Here is a 12367-nt window from a genome sequence, read left to right on the forward strand (position 1 = left end):
TCTGGCCACCAGGACAGAGTTCAGAAATCCGTCTTAACATACCTGACCTCCCACACGGCGCCTTACTAAACGAAGGACGCAGACACAGGAGCGTATGAAGCAAACATCTTTATTCCTCGCTCACTGTAATTTAATTACCTCCCTGCTCCCAGGTCCTGCCCCCATCAAACACTGGACTGCGCCTTAAGAAAGAAAAAATAATATCCGGTCCGTGAGTAACGGTGAATGTTGAGGATGGGTGTCATTTCAAATAAGTGCTGGTAAATTGTGGCTGTTGCCCTACACACAGCGCCTGGAGACTCCTCGGGTTATTGGCTGCGCTCTACAGCGGTTTCTGATCAATGGCTGTACGAAACAAGTATGCACCATATGTGCCTGCAACACGCACGCATGCACACATTGGAACATTCACAAACCCCTTTTGTGAACTCGCCCAGACTGCACGTGCGCCCATGGTAGAATTGCAGCAGCAGAGGAAATGCTTTATTGCGTGTGCACTTGCAATTCCTGCAATAGATGACGTTACCTCAGGGCGTATTGTCTCTGCACGCAAAGACTGAACGACGATGCACAAAGTAATATAATATGCAAGTGAAAGGTGGTGAATTTGGGGCGGCTAAAAGCCAGATCAGAAGTGCACAAAGAAGCCGGTGATCCAAGAAGACAAGGGCTTGAACATGAATGAACGGCAGCACGCGCGCCGTAGCCGAAGAGGAGCCCACCTGATTACAGGAAGTGTTTCTGGACTCGATGCTACATATGTAAAGAAGTTCGCTCATAAGTCGGCTGCAGCCACAGGTGGGACTCGCGCTGCGTGTGAAGGGGCGTGCCACGGCGGCAGGTCACTGTCAGGGCAGGGCTGAGCTTTCGCGGTACAGTAGGCACGCCTGTACCTTCCGCCAACAGAGTGCCGCTCTGGGGAGGAGACGTCCCAGGTGTCAACCTGTGACGTCAGCGGCCAGCCCGGGCTTTATAAGAAAGCGGCGACATGAACTTGCCCAGAGGAAACACCAGGTTTCCTCCACATAAAAAAAAAAAAAACATCCGCTGTGGAAAAACTGAAAGACCTCGCCCTTGTACCTCTAAATTGTGAGTATAACATTTTCTTTTTTCGGGGAAGACATGCAAATTACTAATGGTGGGATGTAGCTAGTAACTGAAAAGAAATTCAATATTTGGAATTGTGCTTTTGACTGAGAACATTGCAGATATGAAAATGTAACAAAACTCCTCAGAAGAGTCCGAGGTGCTATCTGCACGCGTGTTTGGGGGCGGGGAGGGGGGGGGGTCAAAGGGAGCTAGGGCCAGACAGGTCAACCACCGTTACTCGCAAAGTTGTAGGGGCACCAATAGTCCGATTCCAGGCACCGCAAATGTTGCGTGATATGTAAACCTCCCATTGTATGAAAGAAATCTACCTTCATGTTCGGGGCTATGTGCATACACTGCACCGTGGGGTGAACGTGAATGCTGCGTTTAATTGAATTCTGTGTTTCGCTCCACTGATGGTAAATGGCAGTGGTGGTAAATTGGGTTTGGTGACATACGTCATGTGTGTTTTTTCTACGTGTAGTCGTGGTTACACATAAAAACAAACACGTGTATGACCAGTGTATGATGCGGCATATATCTTTTCACCAGTATTGTCAAATTTAGCACCATTGGAGCCAATTCATGCACACATTCACTTTAACAGAATATTCATTAGCATCACCCGTTGCAGTTTCTGTAACCCAGACCTTGGTTTGGACTGCGCTACTTATGAGAACCAAACTGGAAACATGTCTGCCTGAACATACCCAGTGCTCAAGTGTTTTTGCCATATCATTATAAATCACCCCTTCTCTATTCCGTAGCTTTGCTTGTTCTCAGAGGTACCACACTCGGCAACATCAGGAATGGCTGATGCCGGGGATGGGAGGGCTGGCACCTACCAATCTCCATCTCCCCTGATCCCTGACCACCGCTATGTTTGCTTGGGCCGGTGGGATTTATAGTTCAAAACACTTGGAGATCCAAAGGTTGCAGGCGCCCGAGCTATTGTGATGCAAACCCTCAATCCAATGTCAATTCCTTGACGGCTACTCTAGTTTTAGGAAACACAAAGGGCGATGGTGAGCCAGCAAGATATATCAAGCTATCCTTCCACAACAGGAGAGCCATGCCATTTTTTGCATTTTCTCAAGTATGGATATTAATAGCGGATATCCAAAATTATAGTTTAGAATATCAGCAGTCCTTGTGGGAGCACTGGAGGACCTAAACCTGCCAGAGCTGCTAGGGGCCTTGAGTAACCAACGGCACGTAGGATTTTACCATTAGGAGGGGATCTGATTTGCACCTGTGTTCATCTTTCTTTGGGCGCAATTGCTTCCCAGTCTGTTGCAGACCGCCTGAACATTATGGCTGTATGGTGCTTTTCTGCAACTTTGTATGTGATCATGTATGAGCGTGAAGGTAATGCAGTGTAATTGATTATTAGTTGGCGAGGGCTTCTAATGACATAGTGCACTCAGCCCTAACACTGAGGCACACACTAGAGCAAAAGGAAGGCTGGCAACCGTAGTACAAATAATATAAGATCACCAGCTTGTGTCACAGCTTTTCTAAAAATCAGTGACCCTTTTCGGAATGTTGGGCTTCAGCCCAGGGAGTCTTCGATGACATTTTCAATGTCTTAATTCTATAGATCGTTTTCATGGCTGGTGGTAATGGACGCGTGGAGAGGCTGCACTCTTCTGAACTTCCCGTTTTATTGACTTATCCTTCTGGAGCTCTCATTTTTCATTTCTGTTACCTACCTGGTTAGGGTACGGCACACTTTATTTATTTAGCAAAACCCTAATGTGTTATTGTGATTGCTGCACGTTAACATTCTAGGTAACTGTGCTCAGCCTGGGATCCTCCTGTCAATGATAACATGTAAAAGGCATATGCAATGGGAGGTGCTTGCTCTGCTAGATCTGCTTCATCCAGCATCACAGTGACAGCATGAATGGGGGTGGTTGCAGGGTAGGGGTGGTTATAGGATAGGTTTTTATAACGTGCTTAATACCCAGAGGTTTCTAAGCACGGACCCGGGGATTGAACTGGTGGTGCTCCGTGTCACCTTGCTTCCAAGGTGAGCACGTTGTCCTCCCTAGACTTCAATAAGGAGCAATGGCCCATAGTCTGCAAATCAAGATTTCTAAACCTCGGGTATTCACTTAATTAGAAATGATATGTCTAGAGGGAGCTCGGTTCAGATTTACTCCTAGGCCGACTATTCCTCTGCTGCATCAAAAAATCGAAAGTTTTATTGTTTTGTTGTATATTGTCCTGCAGCTGTAACCCGGGTTCTTTGGTGGCTATGTTCTTGGGTTTGTGGGTGGCACGTTTTAAGAGGTGATTGCTGCTCATTGGATCACAGAGATTAGTAGGGACAACAGCTACTGACTCAGAGGGACCTGCATGGCTAAGAGACCCCATAGCAATTGAACATTGTTACCCGGAAAACAAACTGGCTGTGCTGTCTAGTCATACCCCTTGCAAAATCTCCCCAATCGGTGATGCTTGGAGCCGTTGACGAGGCCGGTGCCTGCATGTGTTCCCCATGGTCATCCAATAGAAGAGTCATGTTGCCACTGCGGCGGACATTGAAATGGCACCGCTGAAAATGTGCATGCCTGGGGAACGTCATCAAATGCCAATGGGGCTACATGTAGTATTGAAGGGGGGTATCTTACAGGGATGTTGCTATGCCTGGAAAAGAACCGGGGCTACGCTAATGTCAGAACTGTCGGGACTGGGGGCTAGCTAGGCTTTAGGTTGTAGCTCCTGAGATTCTATCCGGGGCTACAACCAAAAGACCAGGGGCTATAGCCCCCTTAGGCCCCCTAGCAACGCATCAAAGAAAGCTTGTTAAAACAAACGATCAGGAGCATCTTTTGAAATGTTCGCGATTGCATTTATCCTTGAGCTGGCCCATCAACTCAATGCTCATCACTTTGCTTCTATCCCCTTTTTTCCTTTCACGTTACTTTTTTTTTGGGAGAAGTAACATCTGTTCCTACCACTGCTCCTGTATGATTTGGAATAAGGAACGGTGTGGTGGTCATACATTAGGCTTTGAACCCAGAGTTGCGGTTGTAGGTGCACATTATTCCTGGGTGTCCGATGAGAACTTGGAACACTTGAGCAATTGCCTGCCAACGCGTCATTAATCATTGCACCAAGTTCTATGTGCGCTATCATGTGTAACTTCACACGCCTACCTCAAGTTAACCATCACAGCCATTATCTGAATTATCCTTGGGGAGACAGCTGTTGCTTGGAGAAATGAGCCACTTCTTGAGTGAGCCTCCTGTGTGCCAGGATATCGTCAACATTCTAATCACCATCAGTATAGTATTCAACAGTAGGTTACTGTGTGCCCCTCCTCGTGCCCTGTATCCAGAAATCTGGAGCTTTTCCCAATGGAACAGCATGTTCCGGTGTGCCTCAAATCCACAAGCCTGGCAGGTGCCACACAAGGTTTATCCTTTCCCCTTTTTTCTTCACATTATTTTGACTTCATAATATTCACTTGGTTACACTGTCGTGCCCGCTTATGTTTTTCCATGTCATTTTGATGTTCCGTTAAGTGGGAGTAGTGGTCTACTTTCAAAATAAAGCACTCTCATGAACAAATGACTCTTTAACTTGTCTAATCTATTCTTTTTGTTTCAAAAACACATGCAATCCATTCCCTATGGTGTGTTCGACTTTAAGTGACAAAACGTAGAGGTGGCGTAAAGTTGACCATCAAGTGCTCAGTCCGTTTGACAGCTAATGGTGTCTAGAATGTGCCTACATGCCATCTTTCTGTAGAAGTACAATAATGTCAATTGACTCCTGTCGTGACAGTCCTGTTTATCCCCATAGTAATCCATTGTGGCCAAGAAAAGATGGTGGGTTTTAAGCCTTCAGACCTTCCTCCTACACAAGGCGTGAAGTTCCTCAGTGCTGGGACTGCTGCGTGCATCGCCGACCTCTTCACTTTCCCACTGGACACCGCCAAAGTCCGATTGCAGGTAATTATGATAGGAGCTATAATACCACCACCCGAAAGGAGAAGCGTTAGGAAGCAAACTGAGTGACTGACTCTGTGAAAGGGGGGAGAAGAACTCGAGTGGCAGTCCACAGAGGCAGGCACGTCTTGGACTTCATCAGAGAGGAAAATGGTATTTGGGGAATTCGAATGTGTAGAATAATGTCTAAACAGTTTAACATCACCATGAAGTGAGCAAGGGGGATGCTGAGATCTTTAGGAAGTGGTGTGATCAGGAGAAAATGGAGTCTGTGTCAACAGGGCACAACTCACTAGCAGTGCTCGGAACTCACCACGCACACTTCCTTCACACAGCCGGAAGGCAGAAGGATGGAGAACACGGCCTAAGGGAATTAGTGGAAGGGGCAACAGGGTCAAGATGAACCAAAGTGAGAAAAGAGAGTAAGAGTGGGATTGGGCGTGGGAGGAGCTGCCTAGAGATGGTGGTGGGCAGCGGGGCACAAGGGGATTAGTGGAAGGGGCCAGGGGGGTCATGGGATACAGGGAAGTGAGAAGAGAAGGTAGAAGTGGGATTAGAGATGGGGGGTATTAACAAGACTTAAACAAGGGGAGTACCAGATTTGGACATCTCAGGCAGCAGGGAGGGGCATCAGGAATGGACAAAGATCAATGCTTGCCATGGGTAGGGACCAGAATCTAACTCAACAGAGAGTGGGTAATAGGGAACTTCCGGGTGAGAGAGGAAGCTTGAATCCTGGATGGAGGATGAGGATTGAACACGGAGGGAGAGCAGGGGAGTGAGAGTTCACTTGGTCAAACTGCAGAACATGGAGGAACGTATAGGTTTATGGCAGTGTTCAGTGAAATTATATAACACTGCTACAATTATCGAAGCAACTTCTGCTTAGAGTATTCACTGTGATGATTGCCATGCAACAAGCGGGCCCCATAGAAACCTTTAAACTGGAGCATGTGCAGCAAAGAAATGCATCCTGGGGTCACCTTTCCAAAAGGATTTGAGTTATATAGTCTCACTTTCCGCTCTAGGGTACCTAGATGTCTAGGAGGACACTCGATTACACACAATATTCTTCAGTGCATGTGATGTTATATGGTGATGAGCGAGTTTTCCAATGGAATAGCAGGTTATGTGTCCCAACACTGGCTCAACACAGAATTATTCACCATTCCTGCCTCTGCACTGCAAGACTGGTATTGGCAGAGTCTTGCTGTGTACTGTAGGGCACCTCACTCCACGGTTCACATGCCTCACCAAAACCAGGCACCCAAGGCTTCCTGGATGGAAATGGGGGGAGACCATTAACTAGTGGTAGAAAGTGAGTGACAGAGAGGTGGCTAGTCATTGTGGGTAAGTCCGAGTGAGATGGCTAGTCATTGTGGGCAAGTCCGAGTGAGATGGCTAGTCATTGTGGGCAAGTCCGAGTGAGATGGCTAGTCATTGTGGGCAAGTCCGAGTGAGATGGCTAGTCATTGTGGGTAAGTCCGAGTGAGATGGCTAGTCATTGTGGACAAGTCCGAGTGAGATGGCTAGTCATTGTGGGTAAGTCCGAGTGAGATGGCTAGTCACTGGGAGTATTGCTTTTGACATGAATTTGAGGAGCCAAAAGGTATGAGGATTCCCAGCAGTGATAGTAAAAATAGCATGGATTCATCAACCCTGCATCAGGATTCACACCTGGGACCCACTGCAATGCATTCGGCACCAGATCAATCACCCCATCGAAATGTAACTGCCTTATCACGCAGGGGTTATTGCAGGACATACACACTAGGCATTAGCTGGATTCTTCTAGTAATTCGATGGCGGCCTAGAGCTCACCAGTCTTCTTAAGCTAGCCTAAACACGGATAACTCTCCAGTTAATGCAGGGTCATTCTTTGACGCAACAATCCTATATTTTGCAGGCCTTATCGTAAACCTAATAACCCATAATAGAATTCAATGTACATTTACCAGGGACTGCATATTCCATATGCTGTTTTTAGGCTGCCTTTCCTCGTAAATTACAATATTTTCTGACCGAAAGGGTTTTCTTTTATGCTTTATAGGTTTCGAAAAACAGGCAATTAGAACAATTATGTGAAACGCAAATTAGCAATAAAAAATACAGTGAGACGCATTTCAACTGCATCAATGATGCTCTGTAGCTGCCATGATGTCAGTGAGCGTACCAGGGGCAGAAGAGATAGCGGTTTAGCACACACTAGCGGGCTCTCACTGTGTCGGGGACAGCAGGCTGGTAATCAACGGCAAAGCAAAAGCTCATCAAGTACTCATGTGTTCACCTGCTGCCGCATAGCGTACCATATGCCCTGGGCTATGATGAGAGAATGCACCTGGAGCACCCCACTAAAGTTCTGGTGTTGGGCATACGCACAGGCTTCATTGTGCTATAGGCACACAGAATCCTGTGCAGCCACACACAGTTTGCCGACACAGTAGGCCCCACCTGACCTCTTACTGGGAGTCCAAGGGGTAGCTACGAAGATGACGGACATCTAAGTGGGAGTCCAGAGGTTAGCCACGTGAGTGGATGTCAGCCACACTCTTATAGTGTGTATACAGCAGACCCATTCTGACCTCTGAATGGGAGCCCAGAGTTTAGCAACAACAGTGAGTGTCGGCCATACTCCCATATAGTGCCTACAGCAGGTCCCTTCTGACCTCCGAGTGGGAGCCCAGAGTTTAGCCACGAGGGTGAGTGTCGGCCACACTCCCACAGAGTGCCTACAGCCGGTCCCTTCTGACCTCCAAGTGGGCGCCCAGAGTTTAGCCACGAGGCCGAGTGTCGGCTACACTCCCATCGAGTGACTACAGCAGGCCCCTTCTCACCTCAGAGTGGGAAGTCCGCAGGGTAAAGACGAGGCTGAGTATAGTCACAATTGGACTCAGGCTTAAGGAGATCCTCAGTCAAGTTCTAATGCCCCAGCGAAAGGGTATGTGGCTCCCAAGAACCACTACTGAGGCCCTTCCACGATAGCTACTGATTTCTGGGCACTATGCTGACCCAAAGAGTGATCCACGAGTCTTGGAAGGAATGCCCACTGCCCGGGAGTAGGTATCTTCTTATGGGAAGGTCGCCCTCTCCGGCAGCAGAAACCTCAATGTATCATTGTCACAGAGTCCTTTGGCTGGAAATGGAGACACTGACAGACAATTCTTCAGATAGATCCAAAAAGGGTTTTGCTCTTCTGGACGCTCTTGTGGCCCCATAAAGGATCCTTTGGTGCCCATGTAACCTGGATCCTATATGTTTTGTTGCATAGGCAGTGCTTGGTTCATCCAAAACCTATAAGGAAGCTGGTGCTGTCTGTAAACTCTGACCCTGTCACGGGATACAATGTGGCTAGATTACTGTCACTAGGCTGCTTTCAATTTGATAGGAATATACAAATGGGCCTACACAAATCTTTAGCAGGCATTCCCCAGACTGTAATGTCCCCTTTAGCATTACCCATATCCACTTAAAAATTCTAAAACCTAGCAGGCAGTAATTCTTAAACGCCAAATTAGACTTTGTTTAGCCTATTTGTAAATGGACCTTTTCTGGGTTCATGACTACCCCACACTTTTGGCATTTCCCGGTGAGGAGCGTTTTCTTAGAGGTGAAATCAGTGAGCCCTGCTGTGAAGGGGGGATTGGGGGGGGGGGGTGTATCTTGACGGGGAATCCTCTTCCTTCAGGCACATTCATTCTTGCAGGGCGCTCCCAGGAAAGGCCAGGACTAAACCTGGACTTACAGCAGCAGCAGACTTTGTTCTCAGGACAGAAAGGGGAACCAATTGCCCAATGCTCTCCCAGCAGACTTTGCAGGAATCCATGTTTTCCATACAGGGAACAGAACATGAAGTTTTAGACAGAAGCAAGGCAGCCCTCGCAGAATTTGTTGCACAGAGACCATGAGAAGAAGCTGCAGAGGGGAAATAAGAAGGGCTAAGTGGAGCTCTAGCATTCCTTCCAATTAAAAAGTTCTCTTTTCTGAGCTGGCCCACCTGGCCTATTCACTTGTGGCCCACATGACTCTTGGTGCAAGTTACATTTCATTCAGACAGCATGAAATACATGACTTCCAGAAGAAAAAATAAAACTCTGCTTCCCCAACCCGTGGCCTACCATGGCTGCTATGTGCACAAGAACTATACATGGTATTTTAACAAAGCACAGGGAGAATTAAAGCCTAAATTGTCTAAACCGAGAGTCAATGCTGCAGTTTACACGTGGATCTACAGATCAGTCACTTAAGCCAATGGTCCATTTTACTAGTTAGCACAGGTTGGCCTAAGAGGAGAATGTCCCTTCACTGTTTGTTGTATGATTTTGGATTTGGTACATGGTGTTAACTGAAGCCCTGAACTATACTTCACAGTCTCCTGTTGACACAGACTATAGGTGAAGGGATATGCCTGCTATTTGCACGCCCGTTACTACTTACAGCTTGTTGGGTTCATTGAAATGGAGGTCTTCTGATCAGAACCCCCACCCTTCATAAAGCTACATGCCACAATCATAGACATAGTGCACACATGTGCCCTGCTTCATCAGTCTCATGACATCTGCAGCACCTGCCCTTCATAGGCAGAGAGCAGCTTCAAAAGGGCACATGTGCCTTCTTGACACCATGTCCTTGCAGACAGAGGCTGCATTTATCTTCAGCAACTCTGATCCAAATTTTCATAATTGTAGCCCTATCAGTTTGGTGGCAGGATAAACTCTTAGAATAAGCCATACCTCGTTTTGGTATGGTGACTGATAAGAGACCACAATTATTACAGCCACATCAAGTTGGTCTCATACAAGTGTTAAACGAGTGAGCCAGGTCAGTTATGTGAACGCTATGTGAATTAATGGCTAGCCTGCCCATCTCCACTTCCATCAGTGAGACAGAATGCAGGGTGCTGCTCTCCTTTGAGTCTCTGGGAGGATGGATGGGAGCTCACACCAGGCAATCTACTGGGAACCATACTCCAAAGAGGCAAATGTATAAGGAAGGCGGGACTCTCACAAGCGTGTTGCCCACCAAAGGGCATTTGAAGCAGAAGACTTTCATAGAGGGCGGGTTATAGTAGACAGAAAGAAGCTGAAAGGGTTTTGCCATTTTTTGTTTCTGTGATGCTCTCCTTCCTTCCTTCCTTCCTGTCCCCTCCACTCCCTGCCTAGCAAAGCACTCTTGAAATTATGCAAGAAGGCAAAGGTCACTTGTCACAGTGGCAGGGATTGGACCCCTTGGAGTAGGCTTGCTTTTGTTCAATCCCTGTGGCATTTTACTGTTTTAAGGAAGGGGTCTGTCACTCCTGAATACCAAGGAGACATCTCTGGAAACCTATTGGGAGTGGAGTGCAGTCCATTCCAATTTCCTCTGCCATATTGATGAAGCCAGGTGAGTCCAAGGCAGTGGAGAACTCGGTCACCTAGCTATCACAAGGGAACATAGGCCGATTACTGTTTGGACCAAGACCAGCCACTCTGCCAGCTGCACTGGACCAGGCTCCGCACTGGAGGTGAAAGAACCCCTGCAGGTGCCAGCCAAGTGCCCTGGACTTCGAGTGAAGAGTAAAAAGGAGTCACCTTGTACCAGAGTCCCTGGTGTGGGACTTGCAGCATCCTGAGAAGCCCAAGGCAGCTTTGCCTCCTGTTTCTGCCGCTTAAAACGGATTCAACCATGTTTGGGAACAAAGGGACTGACAAAACCCATTTTGCACCTTTTTAAACCAAGCCATATCCTTTTAAATAACACTGATGAAATGTTGTGCCTATTCACCCCTGTTCCGGTACCCAGAGTGTTCTAGTACCTGAATCCTGATGTCTCTGTTGAAGGATCAGTACTGGTGAGGATGAACAGACTATCGGGATAGGTTAATGATCCCTGTGGATATGAAAAAGTCTGGATCACAAATGGAACCCGGTATGCCTGCCTAGAAAGCTCGATGGTTCAGGGTCTTGGGGAGTTTTCGTTGTTACAATACAGCTGTGTGGAAGTCGGTAGGAGTTGACACCAAGCTGTGGAAGCAAAGGCATGGGTGAGTGGTCTAAGAGGAATCACATGATCACAGAAAGAATGGGAAATATACAGATAGCGTCTCACCTTTGTTGAAGGCAGACCGGATGGTATAGTTGAAAGATGATGACGAGGGTTAAGGGGGGGGTGGTCATGGAAAGTATAAGGACAGCACTTTACACCAGAACACTGTCTCTGGGCAGAAGTTGTGCGTACACTTCCTTCTTTATTGGTATCTCAAGAATCGCAACCCAACGTTTTGTATAAACAATCAATTAAGCATCATACATAGTGTTTGCTTGATTTAACAAAAGACTAACTATGAAAACCTAGTGTTTTGGTAAATTACCAACTTACTGTTGTAGCACAGTGGAGCGTAGAACGGTCTGTATAGCCTCACACACCTCCTGGAAAGTAAGCCAGTGCAAAGACGCCAGAATAACCTCTCCGGTCGTCGTTTGTAGTTGTGAACCGGACGTGGTCTTCACACTTCCGGTTTGAGTTCTACATGGTGCCTGACCAGCACCTGGCCAGCCACCAACTTTAGGGCAGGAGCCACGCCAGACGCCAGTCCCGCCAGACTCTGCACACCCGACCCTGCAGACAAGCCAGGATATGCCAACGAGAAGTGCCCTCCCCCACCACCACCTTGTGCATTCGGTAAGACAAGGAGGGCTGGGAAAGTGTGGACAGGGAGAGTCGAGGTGTGGTGGCCCACCCACGGAGACTCTGTAACAGAGTATTCCTAACAGAGTGCTATCACATTTATATTCTGTCTTTGCTGTGTTCTTTCCAAAGGGGTGAGTTTTTGTTAGTGGTTTTAGTTTAGTCGCTTGGATTCTTGAGTGTCTAAGAAATGTATATACATATATTTCTAGAACCTCGATTGGACATTCTTTTATTTTGGAGTCTTTGTACTATTTCTGTTTGGGTTGCTATTGTTATTACATTCACAACCCTCTTAAAAGTGTAGCATGCCATTGACCCATGTTGACACAAAAGGCGAAGGTATATCTCTTGATTTTGCAGCATGTTTCACCTTTATGATTGGGATCACTGTTGGTTTGTAGAAGTGTGAGGCGGAGCAGGCGCTTCAGTCACTACTCATCCATGTACTCATACAGAGCAGGAGTCATTTCATGACAGTGGTTAGGACATGTATTCTGGGGTTGGGGGTTGTTTACCATATAGAAGTCTTGTCACTGTCCCCAACTTAAAATAGTAGGCTTTTCTCTGAAACAATGCTCCTGGCACGTATCTGTGCTCAGTGTTCTATTCACACTTTGGATTCTTTGTGAGTTTTTCTAATGACTTTCGGAGAG

The 12367-nt window shown here is 47.1% G+C and overlaps 1 protein-coding gene across 1 annotated transcript in view; it reads left to right on the forward strand.

The window, feature by feature from the left end:
• The first annotated feature begins 951 nt into the window (after nucleotides 1-951).
• UCP1 (uncoupling protein 1) overlaps nucleotides 952-12367 on the forward strand; it is a 30733-nt gene continuing 19317 nt past the window's right edge. Inside the window, exons 1-2 of the mRNA XM_069631195.1 lie at nucleotides 952-1089; nucleotides 4903-5051. Coding sequence (XP_069487296.1) covers nucleotides 4926-5051 — 126 coding nt within the window. The 5' untranslated portion in view covers nucleotides 952-1089; nucleotides 4903-4925. The remainder of the gene's footprint in view (nucleotides 1090-4902; nucleotides 5052-12367) is intronic.

Source organism: Ambystoma mexicanum, chromosome 6q (assembly GCF_040938575.1).
Source record: "Ambystoma mexicanum isolate Mex_15411 chromosome 6q, UKY_AmexF1_1, whole genome shotgun sequence".
NCBI lineage: Eukaryota > Metazoa > Chordata > Amphibia > Caudata > Ambystomatidae > Ambystoma > Ambystoma mexicanum.